The sequence below is a fragment of the Garra rufa genome, chromosome 16 (assembly GCF_049309525.1).
Source record: "Garra rufa chromosome 16, GarRuf1.0, whole genome shotgun sequence".
Classification (NCBI taxonomy): Eukaryota; Metazoa; Chordata; class Actinopteri; order Cypriniformes; family Cyprinidae; genus Garra; species Garra rufa.
Window position 1 is genome coordinate 26,221,325 of NC_133376.1, and position 17,063 is coordinate 26,238,387.

Genomic DNA, 17,063 nt, shown 5'->3' on the forward strand with positions numbered 1-17,063 from the left:
CAATTGTTTATCTTTCAACACATTAACCATGGTAAATGCAAAATACAGATTTAATGAAAAAAAAAAATCAATTCTGAAACACAATCATATATTAATATTATATTTTGTGTTGCAGCTGCAGTGGAGGCAGTACAGGAAGTGATGCAGTGCGCATGTCCAAACGGTCGCGGCAGATTTGGCGTTTGGTTTGAATGGGTGACTACTACAGCGACGAAGATAAACACGCGTGAGATAACAAATCATATTATGTAGCGAAAAAATGGCCGATTTATCTAACCTGACGGGGTTAGCCTCTGAACCGTCCGGAGAAATAGACTCTTCCGTCTCTTCTGCGAGCAACAGAAGTTTGCGTTTGGCAGAAAAGAAAGAAAAGAGAAAAGGCGAGGCGGATCCCTTTGGTCTCGCGGTGAAGTATTTGTCTCAGGGTAAGTGCAGCGTCAAACATTATAGAAACGTATTCCAAAACAATTTTAGATAGTAACAGTTTAATATTAGTAACGTTTATTAAGTTATTTATTTAAGTCATTGTTTTTTTAGTAACTCGTCTCTGGGCGACTTCAGGACTGTTACGTCTTTTGTTTATATGTGTTGGGGTGTCGTCATCAGATATGTATCACATCTAAGTGTCATAATATCTGTTTACATGTATTTTTGTATGTTACAGTTGAAGCTGGCACAGTAGTCAGAGGGAATGATGAGCTGGAGAGGAATATTGTTGTGGTGGAGACAGTGGCTCTCAGTAAAGGTCTTCCTCCTGACGTCATCACAGTGCTACTGGACCTGGCTTTAAGCCTCAATGCAGGTAACATAAGTAGGGGATGCACAGACTTCTTCACTGTATATAAAATGAGAAACATTGTAGCAGTGAGATCACAATCAAACATGGTTGCTCATCCAATAGTGGTTTGTGGCACAGATGATTAAATTAAGTTTATCCAACAGGAACTGCGAACTGTGCCAGGATGCTGAAGTTTCTCATACCTGCTACAGTGGTGCCACAGGAGGCCATTGTGAAGGGGGTGTCATGGCTATGTGTAGGGAAGATGCCAATGAATGCACAGGTAAGAGCTGTTGATTGATTATACCTGGTCTTTGGAGAAATTGCTGTCATTTACTTTTGCTTTATATGTCTGAAAGTTAAAGTTGGAAATTAAAATGAATCTATTTTCTAAATGCATGTTATAGGTTTTATTGTGAAAGATATGTCTGTTTCCTTTTAGAATTTAGAATTTTTTACCTTATTTATTCTTTTTATATAAATGAGGTCTTTTTTTATTTAATTATTTAAATGTTAATCATAACATCACAACTCAGTCTTATGGTGGAATGATGGACTTCTTTCTGGTTTAAATATGGACTTTGAAAATTGTTTAGTTTGCTTAAACCTATCCCTTCATGTTTGCATTTGTCTAAATCCATTTTTGAGTGCATCACCCACATTTCATAATCCAACAGAGGGTTTGCACTAGGGATGCACCGATACGAATCGGCCGATCATGCTTGCGCGTTTTGTCAGTGAAGCCGGTTCTGTAATCAGCGGTAAATGCCATCAGGTGCGTGATTTCACGTTGAGCCGTATATACTACACACAGCCGTTGTTTACCGACGAGCTGTGCAAATCAATGTTCATTATCAGTGTGAATGTGCGCAGCTCGTCAGTGAACAACGGCTGTGTGTAGTGTATATACGGCTCAACGTGAAATCACGCACCTGATGGCATTTACCGCTGATTACAGAACCGGCTTTACTGACAAAACGCGCAAGAATCATCGGCCGATAAGTATCGGTGCATCCCTAGTTTGCACTTACGTCATGATTTGGTCAGTTACCCGGATGCGCGGCCATATTGTAATGTACTGCTGAATATTAATATTAAATATTATGAATAAGTTGTGCTGTCTAAACCATGGAAAAAACGTGGAAGCTGCTAAATCATATAGAGAAGCACTTTGTGAGCAGGGAAGGGTGCAATATTTTGACAAACTAAAGTTAATAGGTGGTAAAGATACAATATAATGTATTAGCCTAATATTCCACCTATCTGACCAGAAATGATAAGAACAAACACGAATGTTGTCAAGGTTCTTGCCTTGGAAATCCTGGTTCAATCTGGCCAACCACAAATGCCTTTTGTTACTCAGACAGTTTTTTGCACTCTTCTCCTTGATTTGTTAAAACTTTTGGCAGTCTATAGTACTCCAAATGTTTTTTCCCGATCCGACCGATTAGTACAGTCCAAAACATGACAGTAATCAACCATTTTCAGCAGCAGTAATCAGCAAAATATCCACCAATATAATCGATTGATGAAAGAAACAAGTCTCTGTCTTGTATTTTTTTTTTTTTTTTTTTTTTTTTTGATAATACATTATATTCTTAATGTATGCCATAATGTGGAAGAACAAAATCTGTCACTGTTTCATTGCAAATTTAAACATTTGGTTAGCTCTCTTAGTAACATGTTGTCTTTTTAGGTTCTCTTTGTCCGCTGGGTGCTCACTGTTTTTGACCTGATTGACTGCAAGGACAACTTGAGATCCATTTATGGCTTCATTTTCAGTTTTGTGATGGAAGAAAATTTGGTTAGTTGTGCTTTGCAAATGTTTTTTTTTAATGTAGAATATGTCCATGTTTTAAGTCCACTGACATATGTCTTCTTGTTGCATAAAATATTAAGCTTTTCATGTTAATTTACTTGAGTTTTTTTTTCTTCCAGTGTCCTTTCATTTGCCACTTGTTGTACCTTTTAACCATGCGGGAACATGGTGAGTTGTTGACTAAGTGGTTTACATTTTTTTTTTTTTGTGAATACATGATGTTATTTGCTTGTTATTCTGAATTTTTTTTTTTTTTTTCCATTTTCATAGTTCACCCGTACAGAGTCAGGAAACTTTTGGATATTCAGGCCAAAATGGTAAAGACTCTAACAACCTCAATATCCGTTATTGTAATTGTAGGTTAACTGTAGTGGTAGAGAATAGGGCTGCACGATATTGGGAAAAAATTACATTGCAATATATTTTTTTCTTGCGATATATATTGTGATGTTTACAAATTCATTTATGTTCATCAGGTTGGTTTGAACTGCTTAAAAATCAAATGATAATTCAAGAATAATTGGGGTAATTTTGTAAGCATTTTCAAAGAATAAAAAAATGTAAAAGTACAGTATAATCAAAACGCTGAAATAAAATACTTTTTAAAGCTTATTTTGGGTAGTTTCATAAACAGTTTGACTCAACTTATTCACTGTCAATTCAGGCAAATCAAGGCTCTAATATTCAAATTAATAATGAATGTTGCTTTTACCCTGATGAAAGGGAAATCAGCTTCTTCCTTTCACGAAAAACATTAAAAGCTTAGCCAAGATGGAGGAACAGCTGATCATAGCTGTTACAGGGATAACATTTTTTAGCAGCAGAGCTACTGCAAGCAATTTTTAGTTTTGGAAATCCATTTATCTTTGTTTATTTATCTTTGCTGAAACTTCCGCGTCTTTAGGAGAGCTTAGCAACGGCAGACGCCACACTGCCACTCAAGTTACAGAGCGCTTTGGAAAGTAGGAGAAAGTGGCGCGCCTAGCGTTTTCCACGCGTTTTTAGGCGCGACGTGTGAACGGTCCCTTAAATTCGTAGTGTTTCCGCGAGTTGTGGCAACAACTGCCAGGCACTCCTGACAAAGCACCTGTTTTTGGTCAGCAGCATCCTTTTTGTATCCAAAATACTTCCTTATGACCAAATCTTTTCGCGACCAAATCTTCCATTTCGGCACTTTTCTCCCATCCCGCGCTCATTTCGCCATGCACACGCAGAGACTGCATGCATGAAGTAGGTGAAGCAACGTGTGCATTGTAGTTTTTAAAGAACCTTTAAACATGAGTTAATTACTTTATTTTAGACAAATATAGATCCGTGAATAGAAAGTTTAGAAATATAGAAAGTACATTTTTAAATCAGACACACACAAAAAATTTTTTGCCCTTCATCGAGACTGCCACGATGTGACTATCGCGCATGCGTACATCGCGATGACGATGCTGAAACGATCTATCGTGCAGCCCTAGTAGAGAATGTTATATTTAATTGGATACGTTTTATATGACAAGCACTTTGTGTTTCTCTTCTTTTTCCTATTAGGGCAGACAACCATTTCTTACACAACTTCTAGCACTCTACAAAGTGTTCCGCCCAGACCTAGTGACTCTCTCTCTTCCATCAAGAGTGAGGGTTAGTGTATTCGTTATAGTTACAGTTTTTTTTTTCCAGCAAAGCTTTGTTCTTTTGCCAGGTGTTTCAGACTCTTAAACAGCATTTTTTGTCTTCTTCAGACAGGATTCAAGAATCACAACTCGACCTGGAAAGTGGCATTGAGTGCTGTGCAGAGGAAAAACAAGGGTGCCGTTTTAGCTGACCAGAGCCTTAGCTTGGATGTGAAAGAGAAGCCATCCTCCAGAAAGAGGGTAAGATGTCATCTGTGTAATACAGTTAAGAGCTTTACAAAACACTTGCTTGTCAATTCAGAGCTGTAATACACATCACAACTTTTAAAAGGATAGTTTCCCACATAATTAAAATTCTGTCATTAATTATAACCCTCATGTTGTTTCAACCCTGTAAGAGCTTGTTTTATTGTCGGAACACCAATTAAAATATTTTTGATGAAATTGTAAACGCATCAAAGACTGACACGAATAACTTTGAATAAAGTTATTTTTGTTTTCTTTGCACACATAAATTATTCTTGTAGCTTCATAAAATTAAGGTTAAACCACTGATGTCACATTATTTTAATTATGTCCTTACTACCTTTCTGGGCCTTGAATGTGGTAGTTGCATTGCTGTCTATCCAGGGTCAGAAAGCTCTTGGATTTTATTAAAAATATCTTACTTTGTGTTCTGAAGATGAACGAAGGTCTTTGGGTTTTGAACAACATAAGGGTGATTAATTAATGACAGATTTTTCATTTTTGGGTGAAATATCCTTTTAACAGATTTTAAAACTCTAGGACTTGCCTAAAAGCTGGGGATCATACACTAAGTGATGCAGACAGCATTACAGGCTACCAGACTTTCAGATTGTTTTAAACACAATGAAGCTTGTTGCCAGGAGACCCATGACAAATCAAAACGTCTGAGATCACATACTTGCTTGTAGACACTATATTTAGTTTAGTTTACCTTTATACAAAAAATAATGAACTTATTTAACAAGGATGCTTTAAAGTGACCAAAAGTGATGATAAAACATTTATAAGGTTACAAAAGATTACTATTTCAGATAAATGCTGTTCTTCTGAAGTTTCTATTCATCAAAAAAAAAAAAAAAGAAAAAAATTGTGCTGTTTTTAACAATAATAAGAATAATAGTAGTAATAATAATAATAAATGTTTTTTGAGCAGCAAATCAGAATATTAGAATATTTCTGAAGGATGTCTAGGAGGCCCAGGCTGTGACTGGAGTAATGATGCTAAAAATTCAGCTGTGAAATTACAGAAATAAATTACTTTTTAAAATGTATTTAAATAGAACAGTTACTTTAAATAGTAATTTTTTTTTAATTTTAGTGTTATTGCTATGCTTTGGATTGAATAAATGCAGGCTTGATGAGCAGAAGAGACTTCTAACTTCTTAAAAAACATTAAAAATCTTAGAGTTCAAAAACTTTTGACTGGTTGTATATGTTATGTATATGAGTAGTATAAATTAAATTTCCTCAGGAGAGAATCTTCAGAATCTCACTGGAAATAGTAGGGCATCCTGGTACTTTTCGCCTACTGGTTTATGATACTATAAATTTGAACATACTACTCTTTTCACATAGTTTTTTGCTACTGTTTGTGGAGCAATTGATGGATTTCTTTTTTTTTTTAACCAAAATTGGTAATTCCGTGTTTTTTTTTTTTTTATTGGTTACGCCTGTCTGGTTTGCCACAATTAATTACCGGCCCACCTGGCCCAATTGTTTTAAAAAGGTTGGAAATTGGCCAGATCAGCCATTTTTTAAATAACTTTTATTCCGCCACCTATTGGTTGTAGGTGGTCACATGAGACATATCAAACTTGTTTCCATTGCACCTGTCATATTATGGAAATCACCCAAAGTTCATTGGTTCGCTTAAGTTCAATGGTACAGTCTAACGGAAATCCCCTGTACTACCCAATGAAGGCCACCTTAAGACTGTTAAGACATTTCACTAATGGAATAATCATCAGATTGATCAGTCTATTGATTACTTTTATAACCATACATCATATTTTGAGTAAATACTATTGCAATACTACTACATATTATGGAAGTAGGCATATTCAGATTTCAGATGCAGTGTATATGGAATAAATTTGGCACTAGTTGATTTTTGGCAACTAGTGTTGACTCGTCCAGATTGGAAATTCGGGTGGAAAACTGGCCTTATGTATTCCAGTCTTAAAGGTAATTTGTTCTGAATTTATATGAATGAGGGACAGAAAAGAAAATGTATAGAAGTCTTGAATTTTAATCTATAATCTGAATGTGTCTAATGTCCATAGAAACTACATCACCTAGCAGTCCCTCCCTTGAGCTCGGCATTCGACAGCAACTCCAATAAAAAGGTCTTCCGCCTGCAGGAGCTCCGTTCCTTCAAAGAGCTGCTGGAGAACATTCACAATATAGAGGTAGTGCACATGTCTCTTTCTTTTGCTAACAATATGTTTTCTATAGAATGAATTGTTATTTGGGTCCAGTGGTCTTAGACATTGAGATCAGGTTAAAAACTTTGCCTTTGTCTTTTTTCCTAGCAATAAAATGGGGTATTGATTTCTTTGCTCTTTAAATACAAAATGCGGTATTACATAATCATTACATCACGTGTAAACCAAAACAGATCTGCACTACTGTGGTTTGGCCATTTGGTGGAGCTAAGCTTTCACAAGATTCTGCCATCTCATTACTGCAGAATCTTTCACAGTAGTCAAGCTTCTCAGACATAAAATTAAATCTTAGACTCGTTTAATGTTCACCAACACTGTTGCTTCAGTAACTACTCAACAATATATTACTCTCAACTGACAAGTTATAAAATATTTATAGTTTGAGGTCTATTTGACGCAACCACTGACCTGATAAAGCTTATTAAATCTCTTTTAAAGGTATGCAGATGTTCATTCTGCTTCACAAAATGAATATCATCAGTGTTCCTGCACCACTTTTTAGGGTGATTTTGCAGTCTGCAACAAGAAAGGATTGAGAAAGAAGCTGGTGGAATCATGTGGGGGAAAAAAAAAACAGTTCAATTGTGTCCATGGGGAAAGATCATTGATTCTTTCTCACTGTGGCAACCCCATCATTAGAATCGGTCGTTTCGCAGATGAATGATACATTTGCTTGTTAATTACAGAAAGACTCAGCCATGTCCGTTGTCAATCTGTCACTTAGTTTTATTTATTTATTATTTGTGGAAGACCCATATTGTGAGGCAGCTGTTTGTAGACTGACACAAATTACAGTTTTCGAAAAGAGTGAGAATATAGAATGGTGGAATGTGTTTCATCTAAACTGTCGTACTAAACTGTCAGTTTCCTTAGAGGTCTCAAAGGAGCCAGAAGTATGACTGAATTGGTTTATTTGCCTCCAGCTGTTTTGACAGCTCCTGGTTATGATATACTGTCTTTGTTGTGCAGATGCACGTTGTATAGCATATTGCTAATGTTGAAGTCATAACTTGTTTTCAGCTGCCTGCCCAGATGGGTTCGCTTCTGGGATCAGCTCTGGCTCTGCACTACCTGGACTGTGTACAGGATGAATCTGCCTTCCTGCGCCTTAACTTTTGGCTTGGACACTCGTTGCAAGAGGGTAAGTTTTTATGTTATAATACCAAACCTTTTTAGGCTTATCTAAAGTCCCTCCCTGCCTTTATAGTTCCCATTTAAATTTCAGTTTCTTGTGTGTTTTGGGCAGAGTTTTTACTGTGTCCTGTGGATGGGAATTCTGACAACACTTCTGAAGCCTGTCGCTTCCTGAGCACCATACTCTTCTCACAGCAGTTCCTGCAGGTATGACCATGCAACAGAAGACAAGTATTACCCAATAGGAAATTAACCAGGGCAGCCTCAAGGTTGGTTGTTTAATATCAGAAACATGTGGCAGTTTATTCTGCAAACCGCAGGACATCTATCAATCATTTTCCTGCCATGTTTTCTTTCTCTTCTGCGTTCCTGAATGATTTCCCCACTTGTAAAATCCCATGTTGACAGGGTTTGTATTTTTACATTGTTTTTAGGAGGGATTCTCCAGCACGGAGAGTTTTCTTTATAAGTTCCTGAGTGTGTGGGACGGCTGTCTGCTCCGTCCACAGATCCTGGATCTTCTCAGTGACATCCCCTTGATGCCAAGCTTCTGTGAGTGTCCCAATTACCTCTGCTGAAACCAGAGGATTTCAAGAAAATCTCTGCATTTGCTGATTTAGTGTTTTCCTGTGTGTGTGTGAGAAACGTCCTTTCCACTAATGATAATGGAATTTCTAGATTCGTTTACTGATCAGATTTCATATTTCATTGTCTTGAGCATTTTATTGGTCAGTGCAGAATTAATAATGCAAGTAAAACTGTAACTTAAAGGATTAGTTCATTTCCAGAACAAAAATGTACAGATATTTTACTCGCCCCCTTATTATCCGAGATGTTCATGTCTTCCTTTCTTTAGTCATAAAGAAATTGTTTTTTGAGAAAAACATTTCAGAAACTTTCTTCGTATAGTGTACTTCTGTGGTGCCCTGAGTTTGAACTTCCAAAATGCAGTTTAAATGCAGCTTCAAAGGGCTCTAAAAGAGCTATCTAGTGAAATGATTGGTTATTGTCTAAAAAAATTACAGTTTATACACTTTTTAACCACAAATCTTGTCTAGCTCTGCGATGCACATGCATACTCTGTGCACTCTGGTTCAAGACAAGTTAGGGTTATGTCAAAAACTCTCGTCTTATTTTCTCCTCCAACTTCAGAATCGCCCTACATCGCTGTTTTACCTTTTTGTAAAGGGCGTTTGACCTTCTTTGCATGTTCACTTTGTAAACACTGGGTCGGTACTTCTGCAGCAATGTAGAACAATATTAAAGTTGGAGGAAATAATGAAATGGGAGTTTTTTAGGTTAAAAAGTATATCGATTGTAAAAAAATTTTTTTTGAAAATAACCAATTGTTTCATTACATAAGACCCTTCTTCCTCCCTTTCTGTAAATATTTGCTCTTGAAATTAACTAATCCTTTAATGTTTCTTTTCTCTGTCCATAGACATGCATAAACTTCTCTTTGAGCCACTGAAGCAACTTTATTTTACCTCCACGGTATTTTTCAAGGTTTGTATGTTATTCTTGTTGTTTGTCCTCATTTCTATTGGTTTGCATCAAGCACGAGCATGACCACGTGAGCCAGATTGTCATTGGATGCAAACAGTTCAGACATAAGTGAATTACACTTTCTACACAAAGCTGTGCCATCTTCACACTTCTTGTGATGTTATTTGAGTGGTGTTGTGATTAAGCTCACAGCATTTGAAAGCAGGGTTTTTTTTTTCTTTTTTTTTTTTTTCTCTCGCCCTTATCTGAATGTGCCATTTCACATTGTCCTCCTTCAGTGTAGTGTCATCGAGTGTCTGAATAGCATGCTGGTGAAGTGGCTGACTTGGCATTCCGTCAGCGCATCGGAGGGCGGTTTGGACATCAGTCTTAACAGCAACAGCACCATGTGAGTAGACCAAAAATGTGGAATTAAAAATTAATTTTGCATTTAGTTATTTGGTCTCATTTAGCATAATTTATTAGTCATCAACTAATTTTCAAAAGCAACTTAAAAAATAAACAGTTTATTTTTGCTGATTTAGCCAAGGCCATGTAGGCGAAGAAAATGCTACTAAAGGATTAGTTCACTTTCAGAATAACAGTTTCCTGATCAGTTACTCACCCCTATGCCATTCTAGAAATTAAGGTTTTTGAGGAAAACATTCCAGGATTTTTCTCCATATAGTGGACTTCAGTGGTGGCCAATGGGTTAAAGGTCCAAATTGCAGCTTCAGTGCAGCTTCAAAGGGCTCGACGCGATCCTAGCTGAGTAATAAGAGTTTTATCTAGTAAAACGATTGGTCGTTTTCAAAAAAAAAAAAAAAAAAAAAGGAAAATGTATATACTTTTTAACCACTAATGCTTGTCAAGCACTAGCTGTGCGTCTTTAGGCATTGCGTATTCACATTGGAAAAGTCATGGGCTGGTCGGTTCTTCGTCTGTGTACATCAGTTGCTCCATCTTCAAAATCATTCAACATTGTTTTACCTTTTTTTGTAAAAGGCGTTTAACTTGCTTTGCACATTCGCTTTGTGAACACATATAATGTGTGAGGTCAAGCTAGTGCAAGATGAGCATTTTTTTTTAATTACCATTTGTTTTGCAAGATAAGACCCTTATTTCTCAGCTGCAATTGTATTGAGCCCTTTGAAGCTGCATTAAAAATGCAATTTGGACCTTGAACCCGTTGGCCACCATTGAAGTGCACTACATGGAGAAAATCCTGGATCTTAACCTTAATTTGGAATAATATAATAAAGCCAAAAATGTTTCAATTCATATAGTCCAATCAAATCCTAATAAAATCCCATCATCATTTCCTGCTAAATATTCTTGGAAACAGAATTTAAGTAAGTTGCAAAATGCTGTTGTCTTTAATGTGACTTGCACTTTAGCAAGTCCTCTGAGAGTTTTTAATGACTCGGTCAAAAACTCAGTGTCTTGGAAAACGTTGCAGAAATAATTTGAAGAAATGGGACCACACTTCAATGATTGTACTGTTAAAAGTCTTGCCTGAGGTTTACCACTGTGGATTTCTCTATTTTTTATATTTAAAAGAGATCAATGAAGTGCTCTGGTGGTCGGGCTCGTTTACCCTAAAAGTGTTCTGTGGAACGGTGTGTAATGAAGTGCGGTGGATTTTTCCCCTCGCATGTCGTGTATTGCTTCTCTCTCGCTGCTGATTTGGTTATTTTTTTTATTACATTACTGAAGTGCACAGCTGAAGGAGAAATTATGATCAAGGGCAAAACCTTTTTTGACTACGCCGGTGTGCCATGCATCAATGCGATACACCCATTATTCCCTTTTTCGCTTTGGGTCTCTGTGCTGTGCAAATTGTGTGGGTGCCAAGCATAGCACAAAGACACATCTGGTGTGTACTAGGTGTGATTTAAAGCTGATTTATTGTTCTCTTTTGGAGAAATATTGTTCGCTCTGCAAGGGAAAACTCGTTTTTCACATGTTACTTTGTGTATGCTTTCAAAAAAGTGACTGAAAAGAATAATGGACTCCCCTTCCTAGGACTATGACCTTGTCTGGCTTCATGGACTCAGTTATGGAGCTGGTTCGCTTTGTGGGACTGCTGGCATCTGAGGGACTCCGTCTGGAGAACTGCCATCTTCTTCTGCTCAACCAGACACTTGCTTTCTATGAGACGGTACACTCAGCTATGATTAACTTAATTAACATGATGTTCTTGGCAAAGTGACATCAACTGAAGTTCCAGTCTAAGATTTATGTGATGATTTTCGTCTAGTTAGATTTAGTGCAACAAATACTGCTGTGTGCTAATGCAGACATTTCTTTCTTGTCATGTCTAGGTGTGTGACATGTTTTTAAAGTACAGTTTGCCTCTGGTCATCATGCCCCCGGCTGGGGTTTTCTACCCGGCTCTCTTTGCCACGGACTCTATCAGCGTGGATCGGCTTGGCTACATCATGTACAGGTACTATATGTGAGCTATAATAAGCTTTATGGGTCATTTTATAACTCATATTTTCTGGTTGAGTTGTCTAGCCATGCTAGATTAGAGCCATCTTCTGAAACGTTTGGTTGAGTAAGCTGGGTGCCTGTTTGTCGCATGTGCAGTGGCACACCTGTGTGCTGCTGGCTGAACTGAGGGCAACAGCCTGAACCTTCAAATGCGTTACATTGCCATGGTATGATGCCTGTAAGCAATAGATGAAATGAAGTATGAAGATCCTTTTATGTGCTTCGGCACGCAAACCTTTCAGTGCTGCTGTGACGGCCTTAAAGGGATAGGTTTTCTCAAAAATCAAACATTTTTATTTGCCATTATGCCATATGAAACTAATGTTTAAAGTGATAGTTCACCCAAAAATGAAAACTGTCATTAATTACCCCAGTGTCGTTTCAAAGCCGTAAGAACTTTGTTCATTCTTAGAACACAAATTAAGATATTTTTGATGAAATCCGAGAGCTTTTTAGCCCTGCATAGACAGCAATGCAACTGAAATGTTCCCAGACCCAGAAACATAGTAAAACAGTACTTGTGACATTAGTGGTTCAACCGGAGTTTTACGAAGCTACAAGAATACTTTTTGTGCATAACGAAAACAAAATTAACAACTTTATTCAACAATTCTTCTCCTCCAAACCACAACGCATGCAGAGGTACTCAATAATGGCAGAAGACGTGATTTAAAGGAGAAGAATTGTCAAATTAAGTCATTATTTTTGTTTTCTTTGTCACATCGACTATTTTAAGGATGTTCCTTACCACCTTTCTGGGCCTGGGAACATTTCAATCGCATTGCTGTCTATGCAGGGTCAGAAAGCTCTCGGATTTCATCAAAAATATCTTAATTTGTGTTCTGAAGAGGAATAAAGGTCTTATGGGTTTGGAACATCATTGTGGTGACTAATTAATGACAGAATTTACATTTTTGGATGAACTATCCTTTTAATATGCAAGCATATCTAAGCTACTGTTTTCCATACAATAAAAGTTGACAGACTTTATAGTGCCAAGCTCCAAAAAAAAAGACACAAAAGCCATATGAGACCTTGTGAGGAACAACTGTGTTAGGAACAGGCCAATTTTTTTTGCCCACTTGCTTGCTAGGCTTTCACTTTAAGCGTATTACTATCATTGGCTTAAAATGCTGAGGGAAGAGTTAAATCTGAAAATTCGTATTCTCAAATGTTTACAAGCCAAAATATTCATATGCGACCCTGGACCACAAAACCATTCATAAGGGTAAATTTTTTTAAATTAAGATTTAAACATCACATGAAAGCTGTGGTTTGTTAGGACAATATTTGGCTGGGATACAACTATTTGAAAATCTGGAATAAAAAAAATATTTAGAATATTCCCTTTGTTGTCCAAATGAAGTTCTTAGCAGTGCATATTAGTAATCAAAAATTACGTTTTAGTACATTTATGGTAGAAAATTTACAAAATATCTTCATGAAACATGATTTTTACTTAATATCCTAATGATTTTTGGCATAAAAGAAAAATCAATTTTGATCCATACAATTTATTGAAGGCTATTGCTACAAATATACCCATGCTACTTATGACTGGTTTTGTGGTCTAGGGTCACATATTCTTTTTGAAATCAACACAGATCTACCAACATTAATTTCCCTCAATCTAATTCCCTCAAATGTCTCTGTCTCAAAATATAGTAGTTTAAAAGTAGTATTCTTCTTCTTCTGCATCATTGCTGAATGCAAGTTTTAATTTACTGACCCCAAGCTTGTAGTTTACATTTAATTTAAACTTTTTCATGTCTTTTTTTTTTTTTTTTTTTAATAGAGCAAATAATTCTAGCATTATGTGTTAACTATATTAATAAAATCCTGTTGTTGTATCCTTTTCCCAGGTACCGGAAGAATCTGACCTTGGCTAAGAAACAAGAGCAGCAGAGAGAGGTAATGAGGAGACCGTGTCATAAAATGAACACAGGGCAAATCACTGTGTGTATGCAAGAGGTTTTGTGTCTGAATAATTTACTCATAATGGGTAAATTAAAAGGACCTTCAAGCTGTGCTTTTAAGAATTTACAATGAAGCTCTTGGAGGCTATTGCTGTAATCTTCACCTTACCTGCTGGGGATGAACGAAGAATGAAGTCTTCTTGATTGAATCCCAGTGAGACAAAGCATGGCACTGGTATTGCTGTGAACAAAATCGCTAAATAATTCGATCACTTTTATCATTTAAAATATATAGGCAAAGGTTTTTATTAACTCTCACTGTGATTCTTGTCTCACTCTGTAACCCATTAGATCCATTTAATGGCTTCAAGTTGTTGTTATACCCACAAGCACAAGGTGTTGACTTATTTAATTTCATGTTTAATATTTTCTCACCTTACAGCAAACATTCCACATTAGCAGAAACACATACAAAGAGTTTAATCGAAACCTTCAAGCCATGGTGAACTCTATGTGGAACTCCTGGTGGTGCATCCCTGGTTCAGACATCGAGATTGACAAGGATCTTATCACTCTGAGTAAAGTGGCAGAACCCTGGTGTCGTTTCGACCTCATCCACCACCCGGCGCTTTTCAGCTATGCCATTGAATTTCATCAGAGGGTGAGTGAGATGTTCTCACACTAGTGATGTTTAAAAGCACAAGAATTGTGTAATAGTACAGTGATGCTTGACTGTCATCTCATTTGGGGTGAAGGAAAGGACTCAGCTGCGCAAGCTAATTAGATGATTATATTACCTCAAGTGTAAAGCCTTGTGTCACTACTGGGGGCAGCGCAGCCTCCTCTTTTCACTAATAACTTTAGGATTGGACAAGGAGATAAATGTGGTATTAATGCATCTTTTATAGAGGATCCATTAATACAGAACCACATTTTATTATTCATGGAAGCTGTGTGAGACTGGAGTTTTCATCATCTTTAATAATACAAGTACCTTTTTTGGTCCGACTGCAACATTCACCAGTGTAGTACTGAGATTTAGACCAAAGGGAGAACAATGAATATTTATGTGTTCTCTTTATCAGTGTTGGCCGGAAAGGAAAAACGTGGATCTCGGTTCCATAAAGGTAGTAACGTTATATCATCTCCTTTTTATTAAAAATGACTTATTTCAGATCAGCATGAGAGTATGTTTTTATATATGTTTGTCACATCCTCTTGCAATATTCCACACGGTAACTCTTCTTTTCATGTTTGCAGAACGGGAAGTACTGGAACTGGTATATGGAGTTTCTGTTTAATCAAGGCTTTGATGGCCTCAACAACTTTATTCAGACCAACACTGGGCACAGCTCCACGTCGAGTAGTCAAGATGACAGGCAGCCCAAGAGTCAGCCTTGATGCTGGCAGGAAATCCAGGTGTCAGGGGTGTTCATAAAACATGTATATATTTTATAGTCATCCTCTGTAAGAGGGCAGAAAGGAACCACTTGCGTAACTGTAAATACTAAATGTACATTACAAGCCCTTTTGTTACTTTAAAGTCTTTTCTAGTGTTGTGTAAATTTTAACCCTTTTTTGCTTTTTATCTTTTGTGCAGAGAAAAAAAAACTAAAACAATGTGATAAAGCCTTTATATTTGAAACACAAAAACAGATGACTGCTGTGACAGCCTTCTAAAATACAAAATCCCATTATTTATAACGATTTAAAACTGATGATCAAAGATTGCTGAATAGTCTTGTTGATTATTCTTGTAAACCCAAATGCAGCTATGTATATTTGCTCGGATTGACATTAAAATAAATCCTTTGTTTTCAGATCCAGCGTGAGGTAAAGCAGTGTGGTGCAGGCTTTTGCCTTTTTTTTTTTTTTTTTTTTTTTTTTTTGTGAATGATTCACTGTATCCACCTTTTTTTTTTTTTTTTTTTTTTAAAGGAGTAGTTCACTTTCAGAACAAAAATTTCCAGATAATGTACTCAACCCCTTGTCATCCTAGATGTTCATGTCTTTCTTTCTTCAGTCGTAAAAAAATAGTTTTTTGAGGAAAACATTTCAGGATTTCTCTCCATATAATGGACTTCTATGGTGCCCCCAAGTTTGAACTTCCAAAATGCAGTTTAAATGCAGCTTCAAAGGGCTCTAAATGATCCCAGCTGAGAAAGAAGGGTCATATCTAGCGAAACGATCGGTTATTTTCTAAAAAACTATTACAATTTATATACTTTTTCATCTCTACACAGAGTACACACAGAGCTAGACAATACGAGCATATGAGGTTAAAAAGTATATAAATTGTCTTTTTTTTTTTTTAGAAAACAACCGATCGTTTTGCTAGATAAGACCCTTCTTTCCTCGGCTGTGATTGTTTAGAGCCATTTGAAGCTACATTTTGGAAGTTCAAACTCGAGGGCACCATAGAAGTCCATTATATAGACAGAAATCCTGAGATGTTTACCTCAAACATAATTTCCTTACGACTGAAGAAAGAAAGACATGAACATCTTGGATGACAAGTGGGTGAGTACATTATCTGTAAATTTTTGTTCTGAAAGTGAACTACTCCTTTAAGTAAGCCTATGGGTGAGACTTCCGGTTCATTGGCCACTATAGGGAAATACATGCGAAATAATGAGAAGAATAACAACGTGCAGTAAACAGTAAAACTGTTTGCAATACAAACCACAGGGTTTGTACAAGGTGCTTAAAGTGCTTGAAGTACTTGAATTTGACTTTTTGAAATGTATGGCCTGGAAAACCCTTGAAAATAGCAATATTCCAGAAGAGGTACTTGAAAAGTGCTTGAATTATTGAAAGACAATGACAATCTATATAATAAGTGTTTCATTTTTTTTTTATATAAGCACTAGGGCTGTCCCCGAATAGTCGAAGATTCGATGCATCGATATGCGGAGCCTGATTCGACCACCGATCTCACAGTCGAATCTTCGCGGGTGAAACAAGCATCATACCATTTTGCCAATATGGGGGTGCTCAATGTCTAATTGCACACAGAACTACTGGTTTTGTACGGTTATATTAAGTTATATACAGCCTTTGATTATGATAATGCAGTAAAAACAAAAGTGAAAAGAAAGAAGCGTTCAATAAATATTTTTAACGTGTTTGTGAATAAATCCAACCACCCCTGTGACTAATTTAATTTTCACTTTCCCTGATGCATGACGAGATGAGGACCATCTTGACGGCAGGGATGGCGGCGATCACACCGAACGCGTTTTTGCAGTTGGAGGCGCCTCTTTTTAATGGTTTTCTGTTGGCAGTGAGCGTTCTGCACGCTGTTTATGCGCCCCCGGCGCCTCGCGTTTTCGCCGCCTGCTG

At 36.9% G+C, this 17,063-nt stretch overlaps 1 protein-coding gene across 1 annotated transcript; it reads left to right on the forward strand.

Annotated features, from left to right (window-relative positions):
* Positions 1 to 195: 195 nt before the first annotated feature.
* On the forward strand, positions 196 to 15,521 carry cenpi (centromere protein I). The gene is made up of 20 exons (XM_073820916.1): positions 196 to 425; positions 665 to 802; positions 943 to 1,061; positions 2,475 to 2,582; positions 2,717 to 2,765; positions 2,868 to 2,914; positions 4,137 to 4,226; positions 4,328 to 4,459; positions 6,529 to 6,654; positions 7,711 to 7,831; positions 7,937 to 8,031; positions 8,259 to 8,376; positions 9,266 to 9,330; positions 9,609 to 9,718; positions 11,335 to 11,470; positions 11,634 to 11,758; positions 13,668 to 13,716; positions 14,164 to 14,382; positions 14,807 to 14,848; positions 14,982 to 15,521. Exons 1-20 carry the CDS (start codon positions 260 to 262, stop codon positions 15,120 to 15,122), a joined length of 2,196 nt encoding a protein of 731 aa, XP_073677017.1. The 5' UTR covers positions 196 to 259; the 3' UTR covers positions 15,123 to 15,521.
* Positions 15,522 to 17,063: the final 1,542 nt, after the last annotated feature.

What these genes read in the sequence shown, in the direction of transcription:
- cenpi (XM_073820916.1), top strand. Translation starts at nt 260, where the DNA reads ATGGCCGATTTATCTAACCTGACGGGGTTAGCCTCTGAACCGTCCGGA. An exon ending in CTCTTCCATCAAGAGTGAGG is followed by an intron (nt 4,227 to 4,327) that starts GTTAGTGTATTC and finishes TGTCTTCTTCAG; the next exon opens with ACAGGATTCAAGAATCACAA. An exon ending in CTTGGCTACATCATGTACAG is followed by an intron (nt 11,759 to 13,667) that starts GTACTATATGTG and finishes TCCTTTTCCCAG; the next exon opens with GTACCGGAAGAATCTGACCT.